Source organism: Lycium ferocissimum, chromosome 1, assembly GCF_029784015.1.
Source record: "Lycium ferocissimum isolate CSIRO_LF1 chromosome 1, AGI_CSIRO_Lferr_CH_V1, whole genome shotgun sequence".
Lineage (NCBI taxonomy): Eukaryota > Viridiplantae > Streptophyta > Magnoliopsida > Solanales > Solanaceae > Lycium > Lycium ferocissimum.
Window position 1 is genome coordinate 14088877 of NC_081342.1, and position 17211 is coordinate 14106087.

Here is a 17211-nt window from a genome sequence, read left to right on the forward strand (position 1 = left end):
CCACTAGAAATCAAGGGCAAAAGTAAGACTTCTTGCTGCAGCGGGAATAATAATAGACGAAGTTTGGTACACGGTATAAGATGGTATATTTCAGCACTAACTTTGTGATTAATTTTGTATCATGTTTGGTAGAAGGTATAAAATTATCTCACAATAAATCTATACCTTTTATCGAACAAAGTATAAAATGAAGCCTATAGTTAATGATAACTTTCAGTTATTCCATTAAAAAATTGATCAAACAAACTTAACCAGCTGCCTTATAAAGCTAACGAATCAAAACTTGTAAGTAGATAAAGATAAGAGTTGGAAAGATATGATAGAAAAGATATTATTGGGATGAATAGAAGAGAATGAAATGTGTGTGTTGATTACAATTTACAATCGTGCAACTGCTTATATAATGCAGTGATCAACATATGAAAATATCTATAACTAACTACTTGATCAACAACCTAATTAACCGACTATGCCACTAACTAATTGACAGTTGTGCACAACCTGTACACATCTCACAACTCAGCCTTGATCATGCTCAACATCCCCCCTTAAGCTAGGGGTTACAAATATGTTTATAAGTCCTAGCTTGGACATCAGATAAGCATGCTGAGGTGTTAGCAACCCTTTAGTGAAAATGTCAGCTGGTAGTTCTCATAGAAGCCAAGTAAATGGTTTGAATGAGCCCATTTTGAATCTTTTCTCCAATGAAATGATAGTTAATGTCTATATATTTTGTACATTCATGGAACACCGGATTGACTATTTGCAAAGCTGACTTGCTATTACAAGAGACACTAACTGGTAACGAATAGTAATGCCCAATTCTCTGAATAAACCATTGAGCCAAATAACTTTCTGCTACCACAGAGGCAAGACTTCTATATTCTGCGTCTGCAGAACTTCTGGAAATTATTGCTTGTTTCTTTGACTTCCAAGAAATGAGAGAATTCCCAAGTTTCACCAAGTAACCACTAATTGACCTTCTAATGGATGAACAAGATGCCCAATCTGCATCACAAAAGGCTTGCAACTGATTGGATGAATTAGAGGACATTAACAATCCCATTTCTAGTGCTTGTTTAAGATATCTGACCACTCTAATAGCAGCTTCCATGTAAGACTGTTTGGGAGAATGTATAAATTCGGCCGAGATTTTTGAGCGCAAACGATACATCGTGCTCAGCCTAGATTTTAAAATACAATAACTTTCCAACCGGTCTTTGATAAACACTAGGATCATCCAATAAGCAGTATCTTCACCGCACTTTTGAATTCTCATCTTGCATACTTAGAAGTTGATCAAGAAGCTTTCAGTTGAAGTGAGTTTCTTATTAGCTTCAAGCTGTGTTCCAACGAGGTTTGGCTCACCGCCAATCCCATATCGAAATAAGCTCAAGCGCATACTTCTCCGTGCATTAAAATTCCTTTTGTCCTTGCGGCAAATTCTATTCCCAAAAAAAATCTAAGATTTCCTAAGTCTTTGATCTTGAAGTTGGTCTGTAATATAGATTTGGTTTCCTGTAATTAGCAAATCATGAACATAGATCAGTACAAACACTTTCTTTCCACCAAAGTGCTTGATGAATAATGAGTAGTCTAGATGACTCTGAGTGAAACCAGACTCCACCAAAGTTGAGGTTAGCTTGATATTCCATTGTCTTAAAGCTTCTTAAGTTCATGTAATGACTTAAGTAGCATGTAAGCTGGTTGTACATTTGTTTTGTTTTCAGTATTAAAATCTTGTGGTAGCTGCATATACGCTTCTTCATTTAAATCTCCTTGAAGAAAGGCATTATACACATCCATCTGATGTATATGCCATTTGTGTACGGCAATACTATGGTACAGTCTTCTTGTTACCATTTTCACCACTGGTGAAAAGGTTTCTTGGTAGTCAAGTCCCTCTCTTTGATTGTATCCTTTTGCCACAAGTCTTGCTTTGTATCTTTCAACAGTGCCACATTCGCTTTGTATTTGGTTATATAAACCCATCTACAACCAATTGCTTTCTTCAAAAGTGGCAGAACCACCTTCCATGTCTTGTTATCTTCTCGCTTTGATTTTCAACCCACAGATTGCTTCTATCCAAAGAGGATCCATAGCTTACGCACAAGAATTAGGCTCGGAGATTCCGAGCAATTTGAGATAAAGCATCGATATGGAATAGACAAGTTATTATAGCAAACTGCATTTGCTATGGGATACTGGTATGCATTTTGACTTTGTGTACTCCTTCTTGTGTCAGTAACTATGAAATCTTTATGCCACATAGGCTGTCTTGTGCCTCTTTGTGATCTCCTGGAATCATTGCCCTGAGTTGTATTGATCGATGGTATTGATGTATCAATAATCTCCATGCTAGTATGGTTCCCAGTTGGAGCTTCAATATTAGGTGCAATAATAGAATCACTAGATAAGTCATCATCCTCAATAAAAATGTATAAATCATGCAATGGTTAAGATACGCAGTGATCACCTTTAGCTGAAAGTGAAAACATTTTCAAGATAAGGTGTCATCTTACCGATGAAAATTTGTTATTTTCCATATCCAGCAACCTATAACCTTTCTGGTGAGTGTCATATCCCATCATGACTGCTTTGATTGCCTTTGGTCCAAATTTGTCCTGTTTGACTAAGTTGGTGGCATAACATAAACAGCTAATGACTCTTATATGTTGTAAGTCTGGCATCTTACCATATACTAGTTCATAGGGTGATTTCTTGTTAAGAACTATAGATGGTATTCTGTTAATAATGTAGACTGTAGACTCAACACAAATACCCCAGAATCTAGATGGCAAGCAACCTTGAAATCTAATGGCTCTAGCAATTTCTACTATATGTTTATGCTTCCTTTCCACCACCCCATTTTGTTGTGGGGTGTATGGACAAGAAATTTGATGCACAATACCTCTAGACTTGAAAAGATCAGTGCAATGATAGTTACAAAACTCTGAACCATTATCAGATCTAAACATTTGTATGCTTTTATTGAATTGAGTCTGAACCATAACAACAAAGTTTTTAAGCAGAAAAACAACATCAGACTTGACTTCCATCAGGAAAACCCATGTCTATCTAGAGTGATCATCTACTAAAGTGAGAAAATACTGCATGCCATCATGTGTAAGTGCCTTATAAGGCCCCCATACATCCATATGAACTAATTGAAACAAATTACTACTTCTAGAAGTACTTATTGAGAAAGGTACTCTAGTCTGTCTAGCTAGAGGATAGATGCTACAGTTATTAATGTCAAAACACTTATTATGCTGAAAATCTGGGATTCTCCTTAGAACTGCCATAGGAACATGTCCCATCCTTCTATGCTATGTTGCTGCATCTACATCATTTTGTACAGTAAAAGAAGATTTGCCTATAATACTCCTTTGGCCAGGCTGAGAATACATCACATATAGTCCTTCTTGTTCCTTACCGCTCCCTCGCACTCGCCAATGAAGAGAGATCCCGAAACAAGCAAAAATCGTGAAAAACACGGCACAAGATTGCGGTTGTTTTGTCAATTTCAGACGTACAAGAGGTTAAACTTCTGAATGCCGGCACACATAGCACATTACTAATAGTATCACCTCCGTGTTCCACAATCTCCCTACGTGGGAAATATTAGCCGTTTTCTCCTCGTTGGAAAATCGCACTTTGCGCAAGACGAATTGTTTTTTCATTCTTCAGCATGCTTTATCACCAATCATGTGATTAGTGGCTCCTGTGTCTATGATCCACTTAATCCCCTTGAGATAATTTTCATTATTATATAGTGAATTACATGCAAAATTAGCAGCATATGTTGCATAACCTGCCAGATTAGCATTTGCATCACTTGTAGTGCACCTATTCAACATTGTCAAAAGTTGATTATACTGCTCTTGGGTGAAAACTGGTGTTGAAGTGGATTCCATAGTCCTCCTATGAGTGTATCCCGCATTTTGTCCTGCAAGTCGATGTGTGACTACATTTGCCTTCTTCTTGCTTTTAAAATTCTCTGGATAACCAATCAATTTTAGCAATTTTCTCTAAGATGTCCCTTCTGAAAACAGAAATCACACTTCATTAGCTTGTAACAGTCTGCTCTTGTGTGACCTTTCATGTTGCAAAACTCACAATATGAGGAAGAGTGGTTCCTCTCTTATGGTGTGACCGCCCGAGCCCGAAACTCCGACCCCGACCGAGCCCTTAGACGTGTATAAAAGTACAGGGATGAAACTTGTCTATCACCACACAGTTGCTTCCCACCAATAACTTTTGACTCTCATCCTGCACCATCACAGCATATGCTTGGTTCACATTAGGCTCAAGATTCATCATTAGTATTTGTGACCTAGCTTGAGCATATCCATCATTAAGCCCCATTAAATATTGAAACAACTGTTGCCTCTCCATGTATTCAACAAAATCCTTAGGTTCTTCACAATTACAGGCAGGTATAAAAGCAATTGAATAATGTTCATCCCATAGGTCTTTTAGTCTAGAGTAGTACACTGATACAGAAGACACACCTTGCACAACTGTTGCAATCTCCTTGTGCAAATGATATGCCTTTGAGGTATTCACCTTATCAAACCTCTCCTACAAGTCCTTCCATACTGAAAATGCATCAGATCTGAATAATATTCCACTAAGCAAACCTGTTTGCACATTCTTCATAAGCCATGAAACTACTATAGCATTACATCTTTCCCACCTTTTCTGCATATCACCTTGATAGTTGCTTTTCACAACAGTTCCATCAATGAAACCTAGTTTATTTCTTCCCAAGAGTGCAAGCTTCATTGCTCAACTCCACAACATATAGTTATCCATTCCACTTAGTTGAATTTCTATCAATAAGGAACTAAGTGCATCTGAAGGATGCAGATAAAGTGGATGATTATAGTCAACTGTCGGGCTATCAGAATTCACACTTGTAGCATTCTCCATAGTTTCAGTTGGATTTACCATCTATCAATCTTAATATATCAAAACTTGACTTAAAATGCAACAACAAACACCACAAATGCAGCAACAAACAGGTTTCAACAAGATGCACTTACAATCAGAAAACAAAACATGCTCAAACTGTATCGAATGCCAGAAAACTTGATAAATCTCTCGATTCCTTTTTTTTGCTCAATTTTGCGAAAAGACTCCCTAGATCCATTCAATCCTGCTCTGATACCATGATAACTTTCAGTTACTCCATTAAAACATTGATCAAACAAACTTAACCAGCTGCCATAGGAGCTGATTATAAAGCTAATGAATCAAAACTTGTAAGTAGATGAAGAACAGTTGGAAGAAGGTATGAGAAAAGAGAGGGAGAGAAGATATTATTGGGATGAATAGAAGAGAATGAAATGTGTGTGTTGATTACAATTTACAATTGTGCAACTGCTTATATAATGCAGTGATCAACATATGAAAATATCTATAACTAACTACTTGATCAACAACCTAATGAACCGACTATGCCACTAACTAATTGGATTGTACCAGGCACAATGTACACAACTCACAACTCAAATTAACTCAGTAGTGATCATGCTAATGATTAAAGATGAGATATCCCACCTTATCCCATTAACCTTGAGATTATTTTATCCCATTAACCTTGAGATTATTTTATCCCATCTTTTATATGGGATAAATTAGTTTCGGGATTATAATTCTGAAATTATAATACCGGGATAATTTTGTCCGCGTACCAAACGACCACAGAAAGTTTAACGGCAAATTAAGTTGCTAGATTGCTGATACAAGAACAAATTCGACCATTTTATTATCGGCAAAGAGTCATATATACCCCTGTACTCCCTCAAATTAGTTGTCCGGATCCCCTGTTTCACTTTTCGCCTTTATATACTCGCTCGAATTAACGAAAGGGTCATATATACCCCGGCGTTAAGCGATTTAACGGACACCGTGTCACAATTTAAACGACATTAACATTTTTCTTTTCCTTTTTTTTAATCCACTACCCAACCAAAAAACATTTTATAACCACCCTAAAATTGCTTTTAAAACCCACCCAAACTTAATCCTCCATCCCAAAACATTTTATGCCCTCTTTAAGTAACCCATTCACAATTCTCTATAATTTATGGAGGACCCATTTACAAATTAATGCACCAAGGAATTAGATACAATGATTGTTGAGTAAAACAAAATGTAATTTTTAAAGAGACGGAGAAGATATTGGAAGCTTTTTGCGGGGAGGGAGATGGGAAAAAAAGGGAAATCAACATAAAGATTAGAGTGAGAGACGGCAAATAGAGAAATGAGGAAGAAGAGTAAGTTTAACTTAAAGCTCATCTTTCAAAATTTAATTGGACGTTGAGCTTAATTGGACATTGTTGAGCTTATGTCAATGGAGAAATATGTTGGTGAAGAAGAAAGTTACTCTACTTCATTCGGTATTAGAATTGGGGGTCATGGGTCGAGTAATGGGGCGGGTTTGAGTTAAAAAAATAATGGCAGTCCAATATTTAATTAAATAAAAACTTAAAAGAGGTGGGCGTTGATTGTGACACGTGTCACCGTTAAATGGGTCGTTAACGTCGGGGGTATATATGACCCTTTCGTTAACGGTGAGGGTATATAAAGGCAAAAAGTGAAACAGGGGATCCGGACAACTAATTTGAGGGAGTACAGGGGTATATATGACCCTTTCCCGTTTTATTATTAATAAGATGTATCTGTAAAACCACTTTTGAGTCTACACGTAGCTACCTCATCGTTCCATCACTCATTTGTCACCAAAATGAGTAATTCTTTCTCGTCAAGTTGGGGCCCTTTTCATCTAAAGTACTTTTAGAATATTCCTTGACGAAGAACTCCGTGACAGAAAACAGAGAATAGAGCTGTAACTTGGAAAAAAATTCAATTCAAAGTTTTACCAAATTCCTCTTTTTTCTTTACACATCAACAACTAGTGAAACCGCCTAATAATTTTCACAATTTTTTTTTTTTTTTGCTTTATACAAGTCCGAATAATTTTAACAATTTGTTCTTGCGTGTATTAAAGACTAGTTTTGTTTAGGACGATGTATCATAAATATTTTTTAACTATATAGAAGAGTCGGTTGGCTCGACTTTTTCGTCGTCCATTCCATTTTTTTTTTTTTTTTAAAGTGTAAAAGTATGGGCCCCATATGAAACACCAATCAATATTTAAAAAAAAGTGTGGGCCCCATATTAAACACCAACCAATATTAAAAAAAAAAAGTGGAACCCACCATCTCCAAACTCACGGGAAAAAAAAGTGGACCCCATATTAACAAAATCAAGCAATATTAAAAAAAAAAAAAGTGAATCACATATTAGAAGAGCCGGTTGGCTCAACTTTTTCGTCGTCCATTCCACTAAAAAAAAAAGTGTAAAAGTGTGGGCCCCATATGAAACACCAACCAATATTTTTTTTAAAAAGTGTGGGCCCCATATTAAACACCAACCAATATTTAAAAAAAAAAAAAAGAGTGAAACCCACCATCTCCAAACTCACGGGGAAAAAAAGTGGACCCCATATTAACAAAATCAAGCAATATTAAAAAAAAAAAAAAAGTGAATCCATATTAAAAAAACAAACAATGTCAAAAAAAAAAGTGCATTCCATATTAAAAAATCAAACAATATTCGTAATTTTCAAAGTATCCGTTGAATCAATAATGATGGATTCATTTACATGCATATCAACCCATTAGTGACAAAATGAAATTATTGTACAACAACATACTTAAAATGCTTATATATTAAAATAAGATAGAATTTAATTACTTTTTCATTTTTTTCTTTACTCTAATAAATGTAAAAGAGATTAATGTCATAAAAGAAAAAAAATAATATTAAACGGAGATCAAATAATTAATAAGATAAATTAGTGAAATTATAATTCTAATTAACGTTTCCTTAAAAAATCGAGCAAAAGATAACATGACAAGTAAAATGAGTTAAACCAAAAATATTTACTAAAAATTAAAAAATAGAAGTTCTTCATTTAAATAGAAAATTAAATTTCTACTTTGTTTCATTTTAAACATGTAAAATTAATATAATAATTTGAATTAGAATTATCCAAATTAAAATTTGATAAAAAAATAATAGGTATTGTTTAGGCCCAATCTACATACATTAACAATAGAATATTTTACACCTTTAAATTAATCGAATCAAAATTTAAAGTATTGACATGCTTAAATATTGTTATTGTTTTATCTCAAAGAGAGAAAAATAGTTTCCTTTTAAATAAGTGTTCTCTTTTAAAAAGTATTAATAAATTTTTGTCAACTTTGTATTCGTAGCAAACACTAATATAATAAAATTTTGGATACAGAGCACAAACTACAATGTTATATTAATCGTGTTTTGAATATAATATATGTATTACTTTACTACTATATAGAAGAGTATTCGGTTTATAGAGCACGTAATCCGGTGTTCGGTCCCACTTTTTTATTTAAGGGCAAAAAAATCCTTTGTGGTCCCACCCACTTTTTTATTTAAGGGCAAAAAAATAACATTTTATACTTTATATTACCAACTCTTCTAAAAAGTAGATAGAAATACTTTGTTATATTTCTATTTTTCTACTATATAGAGCGTCGGTTTTAAATCGTACGGGCCACTTTTTAAAAAAAAAAAAAAAAAAAAGTGGACCCCATACTAAAAACGTCAAGCAATATTAAAAAAAAAAAAGAAAAAAAGTGGACCCCACCCTCTCCAAACTCATGAAAAAAAAATGTGGACCCCATATTAAAAAAAAAAAAAAAACAAAAAACAACGTCAAAAAAAAAAACGTGCACCCCATATATGAAAAAATCAAATATTATTCGGAATTCCCAAAGATCCCCATCAAGTCAATAATAGTGGATTGAATTTCTTGGCATGCGTATTAACCCGTTAGTAGGAGCAAATGAAATTATGACAAGAAACATATGGGCCAATATTATTACTTTTCTTCAAAATATTTAATTGCATATTTGCTATTCATATGTCATTTATTTGTTATGTTTACTAAAATAAATATACTTAAAATATTTATATTTTAAAATAAGATAGAATTTAATTACTTTTTTATTTTTATTCTTACTCTAATAAATGTGAAAAGATATTAATATCAAATGAAGATCAAATAATGAATAAGGTAAATTAGTCAAATTATAATTTTAATTCACATTTCCTTAAAAAACCATGCAAAAGATAAATGACAAGTAAAATGAGCTAAACCGAGAATATTTATCAAAAATTAAAAGATAGCATTTGTTCGTTTAAATAGAAAATCAATTTCTACTTTGTTTCGTTTTAAACATGTAAAATTAATTTAACAATTTGAATTAGAATTATCCAAATCAAAATTTGATAAAAAATAATAAGTATTTTACCTTTAAATTAATCGAATTAAAATTGAAAGTATCAAGCGATGCTTAAATATTATTGTTTTATCTCAAGAGAGGAAAATAGTTTTCTTTTAAACAAGTCTTCTCTTTTAAAAGTATTAATAAATTTTAAGTAGCCAACCCGAATATAATAAAGTTTTAGATATGGAGCACAAAAGTTCTAAATGTTATATTAATCGTATTTTGAACATAATATATATATATATATATATATATATATATATATTTATAATCAGCGTTGGTCGTCTTAATTTATAGGGCTGCATCCATCAGTGATTATATATAAAAGCCACATCGAAGAATACCGTGCAAGTTCTTGGTTATGGATAAATTAGCCATTAAGGATTTACATTATATGTATCGATAGTATAAATTTTGTTTCATATCATCAAGTTTTTTGGTTCATTATAGTAAATTAGTAATGAAGTTTTTATTTTCAGGTGACCATATTTGACTTATTATATATGAAAATTTATCCGGCCAGTATCATAGTAAACTTAACCAAATGTTACTATAAAAATTTACTTACTATTGAGCACAAAAAACTTTAAACTCAACCGCTAATGATGATTGCCTTTGTGAATGACCTTCGGTTGTCCGAAGCATGTCCGAATATTGTACATTATTGTACTCATTTCTGTTGTAAGACAAAATAACATGATGTTGGCTGCCATGCTTCATCAATGATGGCTTTGTTTTAAATGATCCTTTAAATGGGGATCATTCATTCAATCAAGTGTAGCATATTCACGTAACAAAATTTGACTACCCAAATATGTGACCTGTTTTTCAGACCACTCCAATATAGTGCTAGCTTAATTAAATGCCCCTATTTATAATGATTTCTGTAGGTAGTTGGATCATTTTAGCTGTTCATGTTGAGTTATATTTTGATGATTAAAAAACAAAATAAACTTGTGAAGCCGTATGTGATTTAGGAATTAACTCAGGCCTGGGTTCACTATGTGACATTGAAGGAACATGTGGAGAATTAGATATACTGCGTGGTTCAGTGTCATAGTTATCTGAGTAGTCCTAAAGTAGTTAGGAGTTGTGCCTGCGCGTCTGACTTGTATAGAAATGCTTAGCTTTTCTACCTCTGAACTGATTATGGTAGGTGAATTAATTTCCATCTTGAAGAGGAGTTTGATTTTAACCTGGATACAATGTTATACTGTCACGGAAATATTTGATAAGTATTAACGCGTCATTATTTTTTCAATGTGACAAGAGGGGTTGCTCAGATGGTAAATGTGATTCCTGTTAATCAAATAGTAATCTGTTTACATAAACTAAAGGACAATATGTTTATTTCGAGCACGTGAAAAAGCGTATTCTTTAAAGAATTTAATCCCCTCCGATTGCTAAAGGTTTGGATTAATTCTTTCAGGATAAAAACGAAATTCTATTACGCCGCACCGGCAATGGAAATTGTAGAATTTGACAACTCAACGAATGGTAGCAATCCACGACACTACATGTTTTTGGTGTTTGAAAAGAATGCAGTATGAGGGGGGAAAATGCATTTTCAGAAAGCAAACAATTTTGCAGTTTTTCGTTTTCAGTGCGTAAAAAATGAGGCGAAGGCTCTGAAAATTTATAGCCAGTTATTTTGATCGAACGGGTGTGGAAGTGCATTCGGTGAATGAGATGACCGTTGGTCATCGTTATGTCCGTTGGGAATTAATTCCGTTGGAAAGAAAAAATAATTCCGCGAATTTAATTAATTAAGTTAAATTAGAAGTAGCGGCCAGAAATACGGCGCGAGGGTATTCCTTTCTCAACCCTTTATGAGTTAGAGAATGTGTTGGCAATATAAGCACACACATAACACTTTCAACCACCAATGTGGGAGAAGTCTTTCACTTGAAAGGTTGTTTTTTCAACTTTTCATTTCCCTCCATTTCCCAATTCATACTTCACCTTTAAAGTCCCTTACTTAATGCATTTGTGGACTTTAAACTCAACAGTAAATACCTTCCAACTCTAAAGTTGTGAAATGGAGAGCTTCTATTGTGCCGGCCGCGGGGGGGAGGGTTTAAAAAAAAAAAAAAACAGAAAATAAAATAAATGTTTTAAAAAGAAAATATTCCAATGGGGGAATATTGTTTATTATTCATTTCCTTGGAGGTGGATTGCCTGTGTTGCTAAACCCACCTATAAATAATTATTTTTGTTATATAGAAGCTCCTGCATCTCCTCGATAAAGGAAAATTCTGGTGTAGCAGTAAAAGCAGTTCAAAAATCGCTTTAGATCACATACTCAAATCTCAACTGTCACATTCTAACATCAATTTGAATCCCCTTAAATAAATTTCTGAGGTCGCGCCACTAAATGCAGACATAATTTTGACATACAATTATTAGTCAGTACTTTTTTAATTGAGCTCTCGATACCTCAACCTTCTTTAATCATAGATTAATGCCGAATGTATGTCTATGATCTCCCTTATATTGAAGTTCTTTTTTTCTTTTTCTTTTGTTGAGATAGAGACTTACCAAGCTTAATAGAGGGCATGAAAGCGAGAGGCTCAACACTCAACAAGCTGAACAGTTGTGTTGGAGCATATATACAGAAACGATACTTTCAAGAGGCTGAAGAGAGAAATAGATAGAGGTCTAAAGCTGCTCCATGGGTCAAGTTAGAAGCCCCCTTATATTAAATTTTCACTAAAAGAATTGGACCTTCTAAACATTATCTCTTCTGTATCATATTAAAAATAAATCTTTGTCTGATGACACTCGAAATATCATAAATATATCTTTTTAGAGATTTTCAAGAGTCCGTTTGTTCTCCCTCCCAGTGAATTTTGAAAACTCGACATGAAAGAGGATTACTCAACCCAGACAGGTTCTCGCAACCATGCCTTTCAATCAGGACCTTGAGATTACTAAAATGAATCGAATCCTATCAATTGTTCATATTTATCCATTGTTAAGACTGACTAATTTGTTATTCTAATCCATAAGAGGAAATCATTAATTGATGCACATACATAAAAGTGAAAGGGAGATTGCATAAAAGTGGACGAGTAAATTGCAAGGATCCAGTAAACAATGCATGTGCAATTACTTGGCCTCCGGAGAGTACGTCAAATAAAACGTTCAATGGGGGTTCGGAAAAGGAAGTCAAGCAATTGTGACATCAATGTACTCAATGTAAAACCAAATTAAGATTAGTCATAGTCTAGATACTGATTGAGAAAGACCTAATTGGGTCTTGTGTGTGTGTGTATTTTTTTTTTTAAAAAAATTTTTGTTTCCTCCTTTTTATTTTATTGCATTTTAACTTTTCGTTTTTTTTTTTTTTTTTTTTTTTTTTTTATGGGGTGACCTCCTTTTGAAATGAACAAAAAAGCTCGGATAAAAAGATTCAAGCCATTATACGTATTCTAAAGGTATAATTGGTCTTCAACTTTAGCTCCTTTTTGTTTTTAAAGAGAAAGTCAATTTTTATGTTAAAAAGGGATTAAACAGGTTATTTATATTACGCTGGGGGACCTTATCAGTTTCCCATTTGTTCGGGACATTGGCGGATAATTACATTATACAAATAGGCAAAATAATATTTTTAATATGTGATTTATTGATCGTCACAAAGATAGAGATAAGATTTGCGTACATCCCACCTTCCCCATAGCTCAATTGTCATATATGTTATTGTTGAATTATTGATCCTCGTGATAGTCAAGTGTGTTAACTGTCTATGTAAGTTTGCTTTATTTTTTTATTTTCAAATATACCCTTGTTAAAAAATTTAATTTCGCTACTATTTTTCATTTTATTTCTTTTAAGGGGGTGTGTCTGTGTGGGGGCGGGAGGGCGGGGTGGGGAAGGGGAAGGACTGAATTGTAACCCCACGAGATAGACGGAGATATGAAAGGGAGTTGCATGTCATGATGATGTTAGGATGATCAAATTGATAAGTAATTAAAATGGGTCCTTATAACCACTCCGTGTCAAAACTTTGCTACCTCAATGTTCCATCAGTCATTTAGTCACCAAAAGTAATGATTCTTTCTCACCAAATTGGGTCCATTTTCATGAAAAAAGTACGTTTGAACAATGCCAAATTTAACCAAGAACTTCGGGAGCACACTGCACATGCAAAGAAATAAATCAAAAGGGAAGAACTCCATTCAATGCTTGAAACCGACCAAGTTCTCCTTTTTTGTTGGACAGAAAAATGTGAAGGCCATGACTGAGGTTGCACGGATGGCAAGTTCATTATGTTTTGGTTCATTAACTTTAATTTTAAAGGTAATTGCATGTGTGATTAGTTGAGTTCCAAAAGCAAGATCCTTGTATGATCTGATCCTTGTGTTTAATATAAGTCTCGGTAACAAGTTTAACAAGTCATTGTTGATAGCTGTAAGACAAAATAACATAATGTTTGCTGCCATGCATCAATAATAATGGAGTGATCCATTAAACAAGGCCTACCTACCAAAGTTGTAGCAAACTACTTCAATATAATGCTACATCTGTAGCAATTGATGGCAGAAATAAATATAAAGACCTCTGACCCAAAGTTGATAACTAGAATTTAAAAATTCAACTAAGAAAGAAGAAGTCTTCAAATTGAAGGAAAATTTGTGAGGAGATCTTAGCTAAATTAGGAAATGTTTTTTCAATTCTAACTTAATTAGTTACAATTACACAAGGACACTTATATTTCTGTAAGGATGACTCTTAGATACATAACAAAAATCTAGTTAAGCCGTATCTTCCTAATATTAATAGCTCTAAAATTCATATTAGGTTTTTTCACAAGCTTAAGGTCTCAATTCATAATGCTCCCTATATAAGTTAATTAAGTAAATTCTTCAACAAAAACAGAATTAAGCAAAGGCCACCTAGTCTACTTTCTTTCATTTCCCAATCCTCAACTAAATCTGTTCCATTTTGTTGAGTAGGGCAGCGGATGACATTAATTAAGGAAGACCTTAAAAGAAGGTAACAATAGCTCCAGCTAGTCAAATTATTCAGCTATATTAAATAAAAGATCCACGAGGTTGTTGTGATTTTTCAATAGTCATAGCTCCAATTTCGACATTTTTATACATAACTGTTAAACCCTTTGTTTTACTTCTTATTGGTTATAATTTGACTTTGGCATAAATTTTAGTAATAAAGAAAGAAAAAGTTGGTCTGCTATGTAGGTCATAACATTTGTGTGACAACAGGCAAAGCTGGAGTGGCGGAAGGGGTTTCGGGGATAATTATACTATATATACAAGGTCAAATTTTTGTTATGTATATATAATGGATGTTGTGAAAATTCTGTCCCCACCCCGGCATGTGATTATTGAATTTTTGAAACTAATGGTGTTATACACGTCATAACATTACAACTATAAAAGATTTTTATAAAGAAAATATGGTAATGTATTATTACCTTTTAGAACAGATTAGTAAGAAAAGTATGTCAAATATGTAACGCATGAGTATGAATTTCAACATCGCATCGAATCTCTAACGGTAATTTTACTATTTATAAGGCGTCAAGATCGTGGGAAATACTTACCTCTTAACCCGGCAAAAGCCCAGAATTAGAGGGACTTTACGTCTACGTTAGGTTCGGTAAATTGCAGATTTGTTTGGACATTATTGGATTCTGCATGTTATCCTCGCCATTATTGAAATTTTTAGGTATCTCCTTTCTCTTAAAAACGTAATAATGCAATAATAAATACTACGACGGACTATTCTAAGCATACAGTAATAGTGATTTAATTTTAATATCATATATAAATTGAACATATACCCATTTTTCAATTGGATAAGTGAAGCCACAACACCTAAAATTAAAACTTGCCAAATCTTCAATTTGATAGAGCTGACCACAAAAATTAAATATCTGATTTGGGGTCTGAAAAAAAAAAAAAAAAAAAAAAGGCAACCCAGGTTTAATTTCCAATTATCTTGTATGTCGAGGAAGGCTATCGCTTAGGATAACAAAGGTCCCAGCGGACCCAAAATTTTATACAAGCGGGTTCAATTACTGAATAAGGATCGATGGTGATAACTAATAAAGTAAGCAACGTCAAGCATAACACGCTAGATTTGCCAGCTGCTCTTTTATTTGTTCTTTTTTGTTAGTAATGTAACATAAAAATAAAGTTATTTTAAACTCCACTCTTTTTTATTTAACAAAGTTGAGAATTTTTTTTTTTAAAAGAATCACAAAAAATATTTACATTTATTATTAAACATATCTATCTAATTTAAAAAATTTACTTCAACAAGAATTTAAAAATTAATAGCTCTATGTAATTAACAAAATCATTTATAATTATCAGTGTTATTTACGAACAAAAGACAATATTAAAATGTTTTAAACAAAAAAAAATAATATAAAAATTAACTAAATTAAAATAAACTACAAACTATATATAGTTTCAACAAATATAGTTGCATGTTGTAGCAAAAAATTATGAAAAGAGTACCAAAATTCAATTTATAAAAAGTTTAATTTTTGTTTGAACTAAAATAGATTTTAGAATATTATTATTGAATTTGAGTAAGAAATCAAAATATAAAAGATGAAATAGAATAAAGAAAGACAATATAAAAGTAATAAATTTTACTAAGCTAGCAGTTGACTAGCATTAATTCAATATAGTTGGTCTAATGGTCAATTGTTTTGTTTTCTTTCCGTAAAATGGTTGGCCAATTGCCGTGCCTAGGAGTACTGACCCAAAAACAACAAAAAACAGCCTGTGCAATGTTATAAAAGAGAATCGATCCCACATTGTGGCTGTGGAATAAACCCACTTGACCATTGCTCCAGACCCAAAGCTTGTATCAATCGGATTCAATCGCTTTTATATACGAGATTTAGTAATATTTTTCCTTCTATAAACAGTAAATTTCCGGACGAAGTGGGTTCAATTGAAACCACGTGGATCCGCCCCTGCAAGGGTCTATTTACTGTAACTTTACTTGCGTTTTCGCTATGTTTATTTTCACGGCCAATCCAAAAACTTGGTCGCGTACGTAACAACTTTCTAATTACGCTTAAGGTTAAAGCGGGGATCTGAAAAGAAAAGTCCATTTAACGTAATTTGCTATCCGCTTACATGTTTTAATAACTGCAAAGCTTGCATTGCGATTTGCGAGTGTATCTAAAATGTACAAAAACAGAGGTATTTTCACTATCTCATTTTTATTTTAAGAATTATGAAGTACAAGTTATTGAGCAACCTGTTTTTTTTTTTTTTTGATAAATTAAAGCAGTAAAAGGTTGAAACTTGAATCTCAATAAATTTTAAAACAAAGTCATTTTATCACTTACAATATTTTATCGTGCATATAAGTCATATGTAAATATTATGCTATGTGGAATACTTTTTTGCACATGCAAAGAAACGCAAAATTACAGCATGGACAACTGCTTGACCTCCGGAGAGTACGTCAAGAACACGTTCATGCCACATGATTCAATATTCTATAATTGAAAAAGCAAACAATCGCTTTGTAATGCAATAATTAATCAAAAAAAAGACATAACGAGTCGTCACAGTCAATTAAAAAAGGTCCTCACATTCTTGATATAGATCGAGAATAGTAAGATATAATTGGGTCTTGTGATACTTTGTTTTGCTCTTTAAAGATTTTGTTTTGCTCTCTTTTCTTTACAGAAGCATTATAACATTACTTTTCTTTTTCTTATTCTATTTCTTTTTCTCCCTTTTGTGGTGGAAAGATCAACTTTAAGATACCTCTTTCGTTAAAAGAAAAGAAGAGCTCATACATAAAGGATTATTAATTCCATCATCCAACTAATATAGGCACCATAAATAAATGTAGTAAAGTAGACGAT

At 33.0% G+C, this 17211-nt stretch overlaps 1 protein-coding gene across 1 annotated transcript; it reads right to left on the reverse strand.

Annotated features, from left to right (window-relative positions):
• Nucleotides 1–637: 637 nt before the first annotated feature.
• LOC132062292 (uncharacterized mitochondrial protein AtMg00810-like) lies at nt 638–1114 on the reverse strand. The gene has a single exon (XM_059454891.1). It carries the CDS (start codon nt 1112–1114, stop codon nt 638–640), a length of 477 nt encoding a protein of 158 aa, XP_059310874.1.
• Nucleotides 1115–17211: the final 16097 nt, after the last annotated feature.